General features: G+C 54.7%; 1 protein-coding gene across 3 annotated transcripts; it reads right to left on the bottom strand.

Moving 5' to 3' along the window:
- Nucleotides 1-1,178: 1,178 nt before the first annotated feature.
- Nucleotides 1,179-11,046, bottom strand: SLC37A2 (solute carrier family 37 member 2). Of its 3 annotated transcripts, XM_071576366.1 has the most exons (20): nucleotides 10,936-11,046; nucleotides 8,662-8,743; nucleotides 8,466-8,553; nucleotides 8,022-8,100; nucleotides 7,693-7,828; nucleotides 7,206-7,282; nucleotides 6,949-7,115; nucleotides 6,547-6,584; nucleotides 6,129-6,308; nucleotides 5,892-5,982; nucleotides 5,753-5,815; nucleotides 5,184-5,269; nucleotides 4,274-4,322; nucleotides 3,904-3,977; nucleotides 3,340-3,418; nucleotides 3,149-3,246; nucleotides 2,757-2,821; nucleotides 2,432-2,480; nucleotides 1,884-1,916; nucleotides 1,179-1,435 (listed from the first exon to the last, which is right to left on the bottom strand). In XM_071576366.1, the coding sequence occupies exons 1-18, from the start codon at nucleotides 10,992-10,994 to the stop codon at nucleotides 2,438-2,440; spliced, it is 1,554 nt and encodes a 517-aa protein (XP_071432467.1). In that variant the 5' UTR covers nucleotides 10,995-11,046; the 3' UTR covers nucleotides 1,179-1,435; nucleotides 1,884-1,916; nucleotides 2,432-2,437. The 3 variants fall into 3 exon arrangements, with proteins under 3 accessions (XP_071432467.1, XP_071432469.1, XP_071432468.1); XM_071576368.1 differs by lacking the exon at nucleotides 2,432-2,480; XM_071576367.1 differs by lacking the exons at nucleotides 1,884-1,916; nucleotides 2,432-2,480.
- Nucleotides 11,047-11,384: the final 338 nt, after the last annotated feature.

Below are 11,384 nucleotides of genomic sequence, written 5' to 3'. Positions count from 1 at the left end.
GGCTATGCTGAGGACAGACACTGTTGTGACTCCTCTCCCTATACCTCCATCAGGGTCTGCCTTGGACAGGGGTGTGATATTTTCCTGGGAAGAAGGGCGGTTGGTGATTTTACTTCTCTCTGCCCGCCACATCATTTTCCTGCTTTTTCTCCCAGGCATCCACTGAGTTTCCAAGCCCCACTGAGCATCTCTGATCAGTGTGAGAGGACCAAAGACCATCTCAAACCTGCAGCTGCCACGCTCCAAGTTGTCTGTCCCCCTGTGCCGCTCCATCACCTTCAGGGGTTTACAGGGAGCCGATCAACAGGACAGAAAGTCTCCTTTTTTTTTTTTTGGTTCCCCCTTCCCAACCCCCCCCACCCCCCACTTTTCTTCCCCTTCACTGATGAAATCAGCAGTTAATAAAATCACATCAGGCCCAGATGTTTTTTCCTTGGGTTAAGATCTAAGAAGGTGAAGTCAGAATTCAGATTTATACCAGGCATAAACAAAACTGGAGCTTGCCTGGGCATGATCCCCAGATGGTGAGCAGGCTGGAAACACAACCCATGCCTTTCAAATGCCCCACGTACCCCAGCTTCTCATAGATCAAAGTTGGTCCCCCCCAGGAGGACACAGCTGGCTGCACAGCTGGCCATGGCCTTAGTCAAGTGATGCTGTGGGGACCTCTGAGCCCGATCTCTGCCTGGGTAGCTCACAGAGCCAGCAGCCAGTGGCGCCAGCTTAACCTCCTGGGGCCCCTCCTAATTGGAAGGTGTCTTATGAAGATCATCAGCTGCCCACACTGGACAGAGAGTGGCCACAGTGTGCAAGTGGCTGTTTGCTGTGGTGTGGAGGTTGACGCATATTCATCTTCTGGGGCTAATTGGCATGATTTAGGAATCATAATAATCAGGAAAAACACTTTTTTTTTCAGTGGGATGAATTGAGGAGTAAACGCAGCTTAATTTGGGCTCAGCCCAGAAATGTTCCCTATGTAGCAGTACTTTCTTGGTGAGGCAGTGCCTAAAGTGATGTGGCATCATCCTCCTGATCCAGGTCCTGAAATACCAAGCTTTGGGATGGGGCAGGCTCACAAACAAGAGACTGCATGTGCAGAAAAGTAAGAAGAGGGGAGTAATCACTGCCCCCAAGTATAGGAAGACCTGGCCAAGCTCCTCCAGGCACAGATTGGCCACTCAGGATTTGCATGTTTTTATTAATAAAATGGCCGACAGTGCAGAAACGCCCCAGGAACCAGCTGGCCGGGGCCCTTAGGCTGCTCCTCACCGCTCCTCTGTCAGAAGCTGACCCTCGGTGCTGGTGAGCCCACAGGGCTGTGCCTGAGGCTGTGCCTCGGCTCTGCCGGGACATCCACACTCCCGGTGTGCCCCAGCCTCTGTCCTCCCTCCGGGCTTGGGGCAGCTCACAGGGGGCACATCAAAACTCCTTAAACCTGTGAGGATAGAAGGGAGCGGCTGAGCATGGTGGGCACCAACCTGCAGGCACCACAGCTCTGCCAGAGATGGAAAGGGAACGCAGCTCTGCTGGGAAAGCCCAGCCCTATCTGCGTCACAAGGAGGAGAAGCAGGAGCAAGGAGATCCAGCCACCATTTTATCTCTGGAGAAAGCTGAAATGTCACCAAAAAACCCCCTGTATTTGTGTTTCCTCTCTGCAAGCTGTTCCACAGACAAGGCGCTCCCCAAAGCCCTCAAGATGTTGCAGTAATTCCACAAACTGAGCCAGCTGCTTCCCCCAGCAGAAACCAGCTGGAATTTGGTGCTAACAGGGATGCTGCTGACCCATCCAGGAAAGTCCTCATCCCAACCAGCCCCGGCACAAGAGAATGGAGTCCGACAGCCCTCCACCGGCAGACGGAGAAGGAGATTTGGGCCGCACTTACCACAGCGCGAGGCCCAGACTATTGGTCTTTCACCTGCAAACACAAGACATAAAGGACCAAACATTCACAGGGGGTCAGCCCCTGCTGCCGGGACTGGCTGCAGCCCCTTCCCTCTTGGTGTCATGGGGATGTCAGCGGCAATTGCAGTCAAGCTGGTGCTGATTTGGAGATTATTTATAGCCTGGCTGCAGTGATTTGGCTACGGTGATTAGCAAGCCCAGGCCGTGTGGAATCAAGATCAGTAGCACAGGTGGGTAAAGCCTATAAATTCAGCTGTTTCAAGTGCATTAATCAATGCCAATCAATCAGGCATCTGGGCCAACATCTCCTAAGGCAGCTGGAGACAAAGATGTGCTGCCCACCCATCCCTTTGCACTCTCTTCCCCAGACATTGCGATTTGATCCTTTGATTCCCAAATCTTGATCTCAGCCCTTAAATGATCAGGGGAGGGGCTGTTTCTAGGCTGAGTCTGGCGAGTGACACTCAGAATCAGGATGAATCAGGCTTGTTTGCATTTAATCCTCAGGGCTCAAATGGAGATACTTACACCAAGCTAATTCCCATCCATCACTGACTCTGTTAGCTGCACACTAGAGCTACAAAGACACAAGGACGGTGTGTTTAGCACCCTGAGAGTTATGTGGGCTGCAGATGGTTAAAGTCCCCCAGGTGCTGCCCTGGCTCGAGGTGGAAATGTCTCTGTGGCCATGGGAGTGGGGCACTGGGCAGATGGCCTCGCAAAGCCCGACGTGATGCCCATGCGGAGATGCAGCAGCGACAGCAAGGGATAACAAATGTCTTTCTGGAGCAGCACCGACACCGAGTTTTGGTGTCGTGGGGCCGGAGGCCACCCTGTGGTGGTACATACGTACCCTCTCTTCCTCGCCATGTAGCCACACCAACCACGGACCTCTTTGACCACCACACGAGCAAGGAGCTGCAAGAGGAAAGGTGAAGGATCGCGGTGAGGTGATGGCTCTGCAGCCACCACCCTTGGTCTGAACGTTTCCATCATCCACAGATCAATTCTATGCCTCTTTCCTAGCAAAGAACACATGAACTAAACCCATGTGAGGAGGAATTTGTTGGGAAAAGCCAAGTGAATGAAGGCAGAGGTTTGGAGTTGATACAGGCCTTTGCTGTTTGCCCTGTGCCTGGCTGTCTCCTGAGGACCAGCCCTGCCCTCCACTGGCTAGCAGGTAGTTAAAAGGGAACCTGTGAATCCTCAGGGTAGCAAAAAGAGTCCTGTTGAGGAGCGACCTACCAGGCAAGCCAGAACATCGGCTGCTATCAACATGTAGAAGACATTATTCCAGCCTGTGGGAGAGATGAGCCCTGCGAGCAGTGGTCCCAGCGCAGCACCTGCAAGGCACGTGAGCCACATCAGGAGATGCCCAGTTCACACCTGAGAGGGGTCTGGGACCCCCAGCACCTGATACTCCCCACTGTACACACCGACAGATCCTGTGCCATCAATGATGGCCGTGACAGTCGAAAGGGCTTTGGCATTTCCTTGGAGAGACTCGTGGGTTCCCTGTAATGATGGAGGCATAAAACATAAGGAGCAAAAGAAGCTTTGGGGTCCACAGTTGCCAAGCCCCAGCATGAGGCCAACATCCCTGGAAGCAATTTCCATGTGTCGAACCCAGCCCTGGACGGGAAGACCAAACTAAGACGCTGCCTGCAGCCAAACCATGGCAAAACCTGGATTTTCACCAGAGGACAGAATTTGCCAGGTGATTTCCCAGCAAATTTTTCCACTCTGCTTGTGCTCAGAGAGAGATGCAGCGAGGCTGAAACAGTCACACGGCCAAGGTGTAAAAGCAATAGGAAAAAACCCTGCATTTAAGGCAGGGTGTGGAGCACAGCACCAGGTGTGACAGCCCTGCCCTTCTCCATTAGGCTTCAGAGGCATTAGAAAAAAATGCAAAAATCCCAGCAAAACATCCCTCTGGGAAAGAGGGAGCAGCCTTCAGGTGTGCAGGGGCAGTGTCACAGGGTCTGAGGTGCACCTCTTACCAAATCTGCTGACACCGCTGTCGTGATGAGTGCGTAGGGCCCGTTAACCAGAGCACCACAGATGATCAGCATCGCTGCAGAGGTACCCAGGAAGAGATTAAATCTTTAGGTGCAGGGAGCAGCAAGATGTTGGATCCATCATCCCCTGCCCGTGTGTGGACATCACTATCCCAGCTATCCATCTCCTGTGCATCTTTGTTTTCCCATGGAGATTCCACCCAGCAGGCAGTGACTATTCATCCAACCTCACTCTCCCCTAAATCCCTGCCTGGGAGCCCAGCTCAAGAGGATAAAAAAAGGCAGGTGAATCCACAGTGTCTCCCATCACTTCTTCGGTGATGGGAGCCGGCTGTGCCATGGAGCTCCTTACCTATTGATGTGCCAATGCCGTTCTGGCCCACGTGGTTATACAGGAATAGCTGGAAAAGAGACACAAAGCAAAGCAGTTATGGCTATTCCAGCTGTTTTCCCAAGTGTTTTCCTTGCAGCAGCAGCACCCTGGGGATAGGATGGAGAATGTGGGGACCTGAATTACTGCCAGCACCAAGTGCCAGCCGAGACAGGGGGCTGAGTGAACCCCTGACCTCTGCATCCCGCTGGCTGCCTGCTAGATGAAATACCTGCCAGATGGAATACCTGCCAGCCAGCAAACTGAGGTGCTGCTGCGATTTATGGCCGGCAAGGCTCCGCTGCCTCCCACCGGCTGCAGCCAGACGGTGATTTGCCCCGACGATGCTATCGAGGCCGCGGACGTGACACGGCCTGTCTGCTCCCCAGCGTGCGCCAGCTCCTTCAGCGAGGAGAGGCTCCTGTCCCAGAGCCAGCCAGGCTTGGATTACAGCTAATTAGCCATGTTTTTGTGGCAGCAAAGCCAAATGAGCTCTGTGCAGGTGCTTGGGAAGGACATCTGGGCCAAGCTCCAGCGGAGCATGAGGTCGTCAGCATGGGGGCTTTGGGGATGAAAATCAGAGAGGCAAAAGCTGCATTGGCTTGGTGGGACCCCCAAGGCTTTGAGGAGCAGGGTTATGGCAGGATGGGTCAAAAAAACTCTAAAGGGTTTTTTTTAGTTTTCCAGGTGTCTGCAATCCTCCCCCAGTCTCTAAAGCTGGACATCCTCCCCAGGAACATCTAGGCACGTGGATCAATCTCAGCTCTCATCTCAGCCGAGCGCGTGACCAGCTCATCCTGGGGGCTTGGGAAGAGGAAGGCAGCTGTGACTCAAAGGAGCCGGAGGAGAGGAAACCCTCCTGATGGAGTTTTGTCCCCATGTGACAGCTCACCATGGGAGCGGCGACCACCAGCATCACACAGCACGTGGTGGCTCTGCCGCCAGTGTAGTCAGAGATGAGGCCAGCAAAGATCCCCCCTGCAAGAAGGAATAACAGGTGTCAGTCACACCACCCCAAAGGCAAAATTCCACTCTGGCTTAGCTCAAAATCCAATGGGATGCTCTTTTATACCCCCTCTTCTGACCAGTATGCTCTCAAGGTTAACTATGATATCAGAGTGAAGAACTTTGATTTATCCTTGCTGTTTCCTCCCCACAGGTGGTTTCTCAGCACCTCCATGCAGCTCTGGCTTCCTCCATGCTTGCAAAATGTATTATTTATCTAAGGAAAAGGAGTGCCTGAGCAAGTGAGACCTGAGGAAATGGACTGTGATGGTCACCTGGGTGTCAAAATAAAATAAAGGGGTATTTGCTGCCTGCTAAGTGCTATGAATGCTGAATAAATCTCACTAGGGAAAGAAATGGTGTTGTCTGTGAAGGAGACCAGCCAAGGCTGGTCAAGGCCAGGATTGTCCCCAGATTATTCCTGACCCACCCCCTCTGCCTGGGTACATAACGAACCTAAAATACCCCCAACATCAAAGAGGGTTGACAGGTCTCCAGCTTCCTTGGCGCCAAAATGAGCTGCAAGAGAGAGGAGAGGGATGAGGAGATGCTCTCCGGCCAGGCTCGCTCCTGCCTTGCTGCCTCCAAAACTCACCGACATTGACAATGTAGAGGGGCAGCCAATACAGGAAGGTGTAGCTCACCAGCTTAGCAAAGAGCAGGCACAAGGAGAACTCCACCACTCCCTGGGAAGAGAGGAGGGGACATCAGAGGAGCCTCCTTCTCCCAGACTCTTCCAGATGGTGGCATTTTCTCCAGTTTTCTGCCCTGTGGCCACCCTTACTGATGCACTGAGCTGCCCTGGCTTTGCTCTTTCCCCCATCCCACTCACAGGTATCCGGAGTGCCCCGAGGAAACTGATGGCTTCAGGCTCCTCAGCTGGTTCCTTGGGGCTGTGGGAGGAATCCACACTGCTCTGCCCTGAGAGGCTGAGTGGGCCTTCACTGGAGGTGACTGCTTCAGGATCCTTCTCGCTGGTGGTCACTCCTCCAGGATCATCATCAGAGGCCATCTAAAAGAAAGCCATAAGCAGGAGATGTGGCTCTCCTGGCTGGGAGGGGTTGAAAAGTTGGATTTGCCGCTGGGGCATGACCCAGAAGATGCTCACAGCAGAATAGCAGTGACTGTCCCCCATGACAACTGAATATTGCTCTAATTTCTGCCATTACAACCTGATGCCCTGGTTGTTTCACTGTAGCCTGAGCGACACTCAGCCCAGGACAAGCCCATTGGGAATCAGTGCTACTCACATGATGCAGAGGTGGACTGCAGTCAACGTCCTCAGGATCTGCAGGGAGAAAGGATACCCGTGAGAGCCTGGACCAGCCCCACTCCATCTGCTTTCACAGGGGCTGGGAACTTTCAGGTGTGAGCTGAAACTCTGGGTACCCTCTTCCCCAGTAAAATCCTGAAGGACTTCCCAAATGTTTCCTAGAAGAACAAGCTCAGGGGAATGACCAGCACACGGCATGATCCAGCGTGGATGACCCCAAAGGATGCTAAGCATCCCCGTGGTGGTCAGATCCACATCCCTGCTTGCCACAAGCTTGAAATAAGTATTTCAGATTGCCAAAAATGCTTGGAGATGGGCAAGGTGAAAAATTGTGTGTGTTACACCAGTTGTCTGCTGTGCTTCAAATCATGCCACTCACACTCCACGAGGAAGAAGAAGCAGATGATGCCCACGGTGGTGATGATGATGCCAGGCACGATGAAGGACAGGCCCCAGGCAGAGGAAACCCAGGCGCCAGCAATGAGCGACCCTAAGATGTTGCCAACAGAGGTGTGCGAGTTCCAGATGCCCATGATCAAACCTCTCCTGGTGGGGACACAGCCGGGGTCAGTGTCACTGGGGTGGCCGCTGCGGCCAACAGGGACAAGGACTGGGACATGTTGGAAAAACACTCACTTTCCCTTCCCAAACCAGTTTCCGACACACGCCACAACAGCAGGCCAGCCGGTCGTCTGCACCAGCCCATTGCAGACCTGCCAAGAGATGGGGAGCATCACCCAGTAAGCACCAACTCCAGCCACGGAGCGCAGCCCCTGCACTGTCTTGGGCAACCCGGCTCTAAAATACCCACCCCCATCCTAAAGCTGTTAAGAAAACGCTTGGTTTGTTTGGGTTTTTTCCCTGCTGGGGCAATCCTGGAGCCATTTGCATCGTTCCCATGGCTAAAGTGGGAGCGGCTGGTGTTGCCAAACCGGCTGCCCGCACTGCTCAGACAGGCACACCCGGCGGTTTCGACTCCCACACCACAACCAGGTTGTGCTGGGAGTGGAAATGCTCAGCATTTCACTACTCAGAAACTGGGCCACCCCAGTTCCTGAAGGTTACTGAAAAACTGGGATGAGGCCATAGTGGTAAAGCCTGGGCATCCTCTGGCACGACATACCTGCACAACAATGAAGTACCAGAGGACATGGATGTCCCAGAAGTAGCCGAGGCCGAAGAGTGCGGTGAAGAGTCCACTCAGCACCATCCCCCCTGACAGGTAGTAGCGCAGGGGGAGGCGCTCCCCAAAAATGCCACTGCAGAGAGAGGGAAGAGCAGAACGGGAACTGTCAGGTGATGCCACCAATGCATGTTATCACACTGAACCAGTGCCCAAATTCTGAGCAGATCCCCAGCTGCCTTCCCATTAGCACGACCACATCCCGATGGAAACCAGTTTCCTGGCAAACTGGGACAAACTGGTATATGGAGTGCAAAGGCCCTGAGTACCTGATAAACATCCCAATGGCGTAGGCCACCAGGAAGGCATTATCCAGGGCCCCAAAAAGCTCCTTGTAGTTGTCCCCATCTGGAAAACAAATATTAGGACCACCTCAACTTGGTCCACATCTTGTGTCCCCTCCCCATGGCTGCTGGTTCGGTCTTGTTCCCCATCCCCAAAAGCCTCATTCTCTTTGGTGGTTTCTGGGAGCACGGCCAGGTGCCATCAGTGCAGAGACCTGGTCCTGTCTTGTCCTGGATTTCACCACCCACTGCTGCCCTTTGGCCCAGAGGCATGGGCCAGGCACTCACCGCTTAATTACCTTCGGGTACCTAATGAGCAACTGGTCCCCTGCCAAACCCTGGCCACGACCCAGCTTTAGGGCATGGGGAGAGCCCACCTCAGCTGCCAGAGGTATAGGCTTTGAGGTACCTGGAGTTGCTCAGCCTTACCAAAGGGTGCCCAGCTGCACCACGTGCTGCTGTTTGAGTCATTGTGGGGGTTTGGGCCCAAGGCTGAGCAGTTGGGATGCAGCTGGCTCTGCAGGAAGAGAGAGCGGGTGAAATTGGGGTGCTGTCAGCACCCCTCAGCCCCATGTTCCCCCTCCAGGCCCTCTGTCCCCATAGCTGGGGTGAGGCTGAAGATCACCTTCACAATGCTGATGGGTTTTCGGGAGAGGTGGTAGCTGGTGTAGCACAGGAAGGTCAGCACCAGTGTCAGTCCCCGATAGCTGTGGAAGGAAAAGAAGGGAGAGGTCAGCGTTGGTGGGACAGGGACGGGGACAGGGACGGGGATGCAACCAATGGGACTCTTCTGCAAGACTGGTGACCTGAACCAGCTCAGCTGAGCCAGTTGGGCGGTGACCAGCACCCCCAAAATAGCCCAGAATACAGCTTAAAAGGACCAGCTGAGTTTTGTGGGGAGACCAAGCAGTGTTTCCCCCTCCTTGAGCAGACATCCCAGCAAACCAGGGAGTGAGCAAATGCCTTCCTGGTGTCACGGGTGGAAACAGCTGATTCATCATCACTGCCAGGGTTAATTAAAGACAAGCTGGAAAAAATAAGCCAGGGGGTAGGATGCCCTAAGCAATACCAGCTCCCCATCCACCACCAAATAACCACTTCATCCTTCTTGCTAGAATTAAATGCAGGGAAATGAAGGAAAACGGGGTCTGTGCTCAGGGATGGGGATACTGCTCCCAGCAAAGCTGATAGATAAAGCCTAGAGCATCCCAAATAAGATCCAGCACTCTCTGGAGCAGGATGAGTATCTCCAAGGAGATTGTCTTGTATTCAGGGAGGGTTTTATGACAGCACAGAGAATGCAAGTCAGGGGCAGCTGCAGTACCCTGATGTGTCATGGGGTTGCTCCAAGTTTAGAAAAAAACCTCTTTTTTGTGGTTTTGGCCTGTCCTGCTCCTCTTTGCAGTTTCAATTCTCCCTGGAGCTGCAGTGGTGGCCAGCACCCTGCAAATCCAGGGCAGTTCCCAGTGTCAGAGTGCTGGCTCTAAGGCTGCACTATGGCTGAAAAACTGCTGCTTCCCACACCAAAAATTAATAAACCACCCAAAATCACAGAGGGTCAGAATCAAAGGGTCCAAGGAGAGCAGAGAGGCCACAGTCAAAAAGGGGAAGAGAAACTTCACATGCAGTGCCTGGCTGGGCTGGACAATTGCTTGTATTCTTTTTACCCCATGTGTTCTGGCAGGAAAACTTTGAGCTGATGGAAAAGCAGGGGGCATGTTTAGCAATGGGCTTCCAAAAAATCAAAATATTAATTGAAATTAAATGGGCAGTGGGTCTATCACCTCTCCAAAAGGGAGAAAGGTTGTGTTATGTGTTGGCCACATCCCACTGAATTTTGAAGGCAGGAGCCTTGGACAGCTGGAGGCTGGTGGGTGCTGCTGCCCACCTCAGGGTCCCCCTGCAATCCTCCTGGGCCATGTCCACCCCTGGGCTGCAGCTGATGTGGTGGGTTTGTGACTGAAGGGTGATTGAGTCCCTGTCCAGGGCAGGTCCCTATCCCAGAACTCATCCCCATCCCAGTGCCAGTCCTCACAAGAAGTGACCCATCAATCCAGGTCTGATCCCTGTCTGTGCTGGTCCCCAGGCAAGTCACCCCCTGGTACAGCATTGGTCCCCATCCTGGTGCCAGTCCCTATCCCAGTACCTTGTCCCAAGGAGAGTAACCCCTCTCAGTCTAGGGTCTGTCCCCACCCTGGTACTGACCCCTTCCCAGAGCCATTCCCTATCCTGGCGCCGGATCCCAGGCAATTTCCCCTGGTGCCAGTGGCTATCCCGATGCCAGTCTTGAGGGCCAGTCCCCACTCTGGTATTGGTCCCTGTGCTAGTGCTGGACTCCATTCTAGTGCCAGTCCCTGTGCCCACGACCTGTTTCCACCCCAGTTCCACTTTGCAGTGGTTGCTGGTCCTCAGTCGAGTGAAACCTCCCTCCACCCCCACAACCTGGGGTCAGCCGGTCCCTATGCTGGTTCTGGTCCCCATCCTGCTGTCGGTTCCTATGTCTGCGGCCAGCCTCCATTCTGGTGCCGGTCCACAAAAGAATGAGCTCCATTCCAGAGCCAGTCCCTGTCCCGGTGTCGATCCCCAGTCTGATGCCAGTCCTTATCCCAGTGTCGGTCTCGATCCTGATGACAATCCCTGTCCCAGGGCCAGTCCCTATGTCCAGAGCCAGTCCCGATCCCAGTGCCAGTCCCTAGCCGGGTGCTGGTCCCAGTCCTAGTGCCGGACCCTATCCCGGGGCACTCCCTATGTCCAGTGCCGGTCCCTATCCCAGTGCCGGTCCCTCTGTCCAGAGTCGGTCCCGATCCCAGTGCCGGTCCCAACGCCCATAGCCGGTCCCGATGCCGGTGCTGGTCCCCATCCCGGTGCCGGACCCGGTGCCACCCCCGATCCCACTCACCGGCTGTCCCGAGGGAGGGCGCGGAGCAGGCGGATCCCGGGGGCGAGTGCTGCCCTCATGGCGGGCGGCGGCGGCGGTCGGGCCCCCCCGGCTCCTTTTCACCGCCCCCGGGGCCGCCGCTCCCGCCCCGCCGGCCGCGGTCCCGCCCCGGCCCTGCCCCGGCCCCTGCGCTCCCCGCTCCGAGGGGCGAACCGCGCTGTCCCTGCTCCCCTTAACACAAAAATCCCCTTCAAATGCAACTGGAATGAGGGAACAGCTGCGCTGGGCACCGGGAAGGAAGCGAAGCCCCGAAGGGGCCCACCACCGCCAGCTTATGCCCACAGGGGTCTCTGGGAGCTTCTCCAGACGCTGTTTTTTCAAGCGGAAAATGCTGGGTTTAACTTTTGTGCTCTCTTTCCCAGCACGGGCCTCGCTGCTCTCATGTCGGCTAAGCCATTCCACATGTGCTG

This window comes from Pithys albifrons, chromosome 23 (assembly GCF_047495875.1).
Source record: "Pithys albifrons albifrons isolate INPA30051 chromosome 23, PitAlb_v1, whole genome shotgun sequence".
Taxonomy (NCBI): domain Eukaryota; kingdom Metazoa; phylum Chordata; class Aves; order Passeriformes; family Thamnophilidae; genus Pithys; species Pithys albifrons.
Note: the sequence above shows the minus strand (reverse complement) of the source record. Positions and strands in the feature narration are given on the sequence as shown.

Excerpts from the sequence above, each read along its gene's own strand:
- SLC37A2 (XM_071576366.1), bottom strand. The coding sequence starts at position 10,994 with ATGAGGGCAGCACTCGCCCCCGGGATCCGCCTGCTCCGCGCCCTCCCT. Across the intron at positions 7,283-7,692 it reads GGTACTTCATTGTTGTGCAG|GTCTGCAATGGGCTGGTGCA; the intron begins GTATGTCGTGCC and ends ATCTCTTGGCAG. Across the intron at positions 5,270-5,752 it reads TGATGTTGGGGGTATTTTAG|GGGGGATCTTTGCTGGCCTC; the intron begins GTTCGTTATGTA and ends TCCTTCTTGCAG.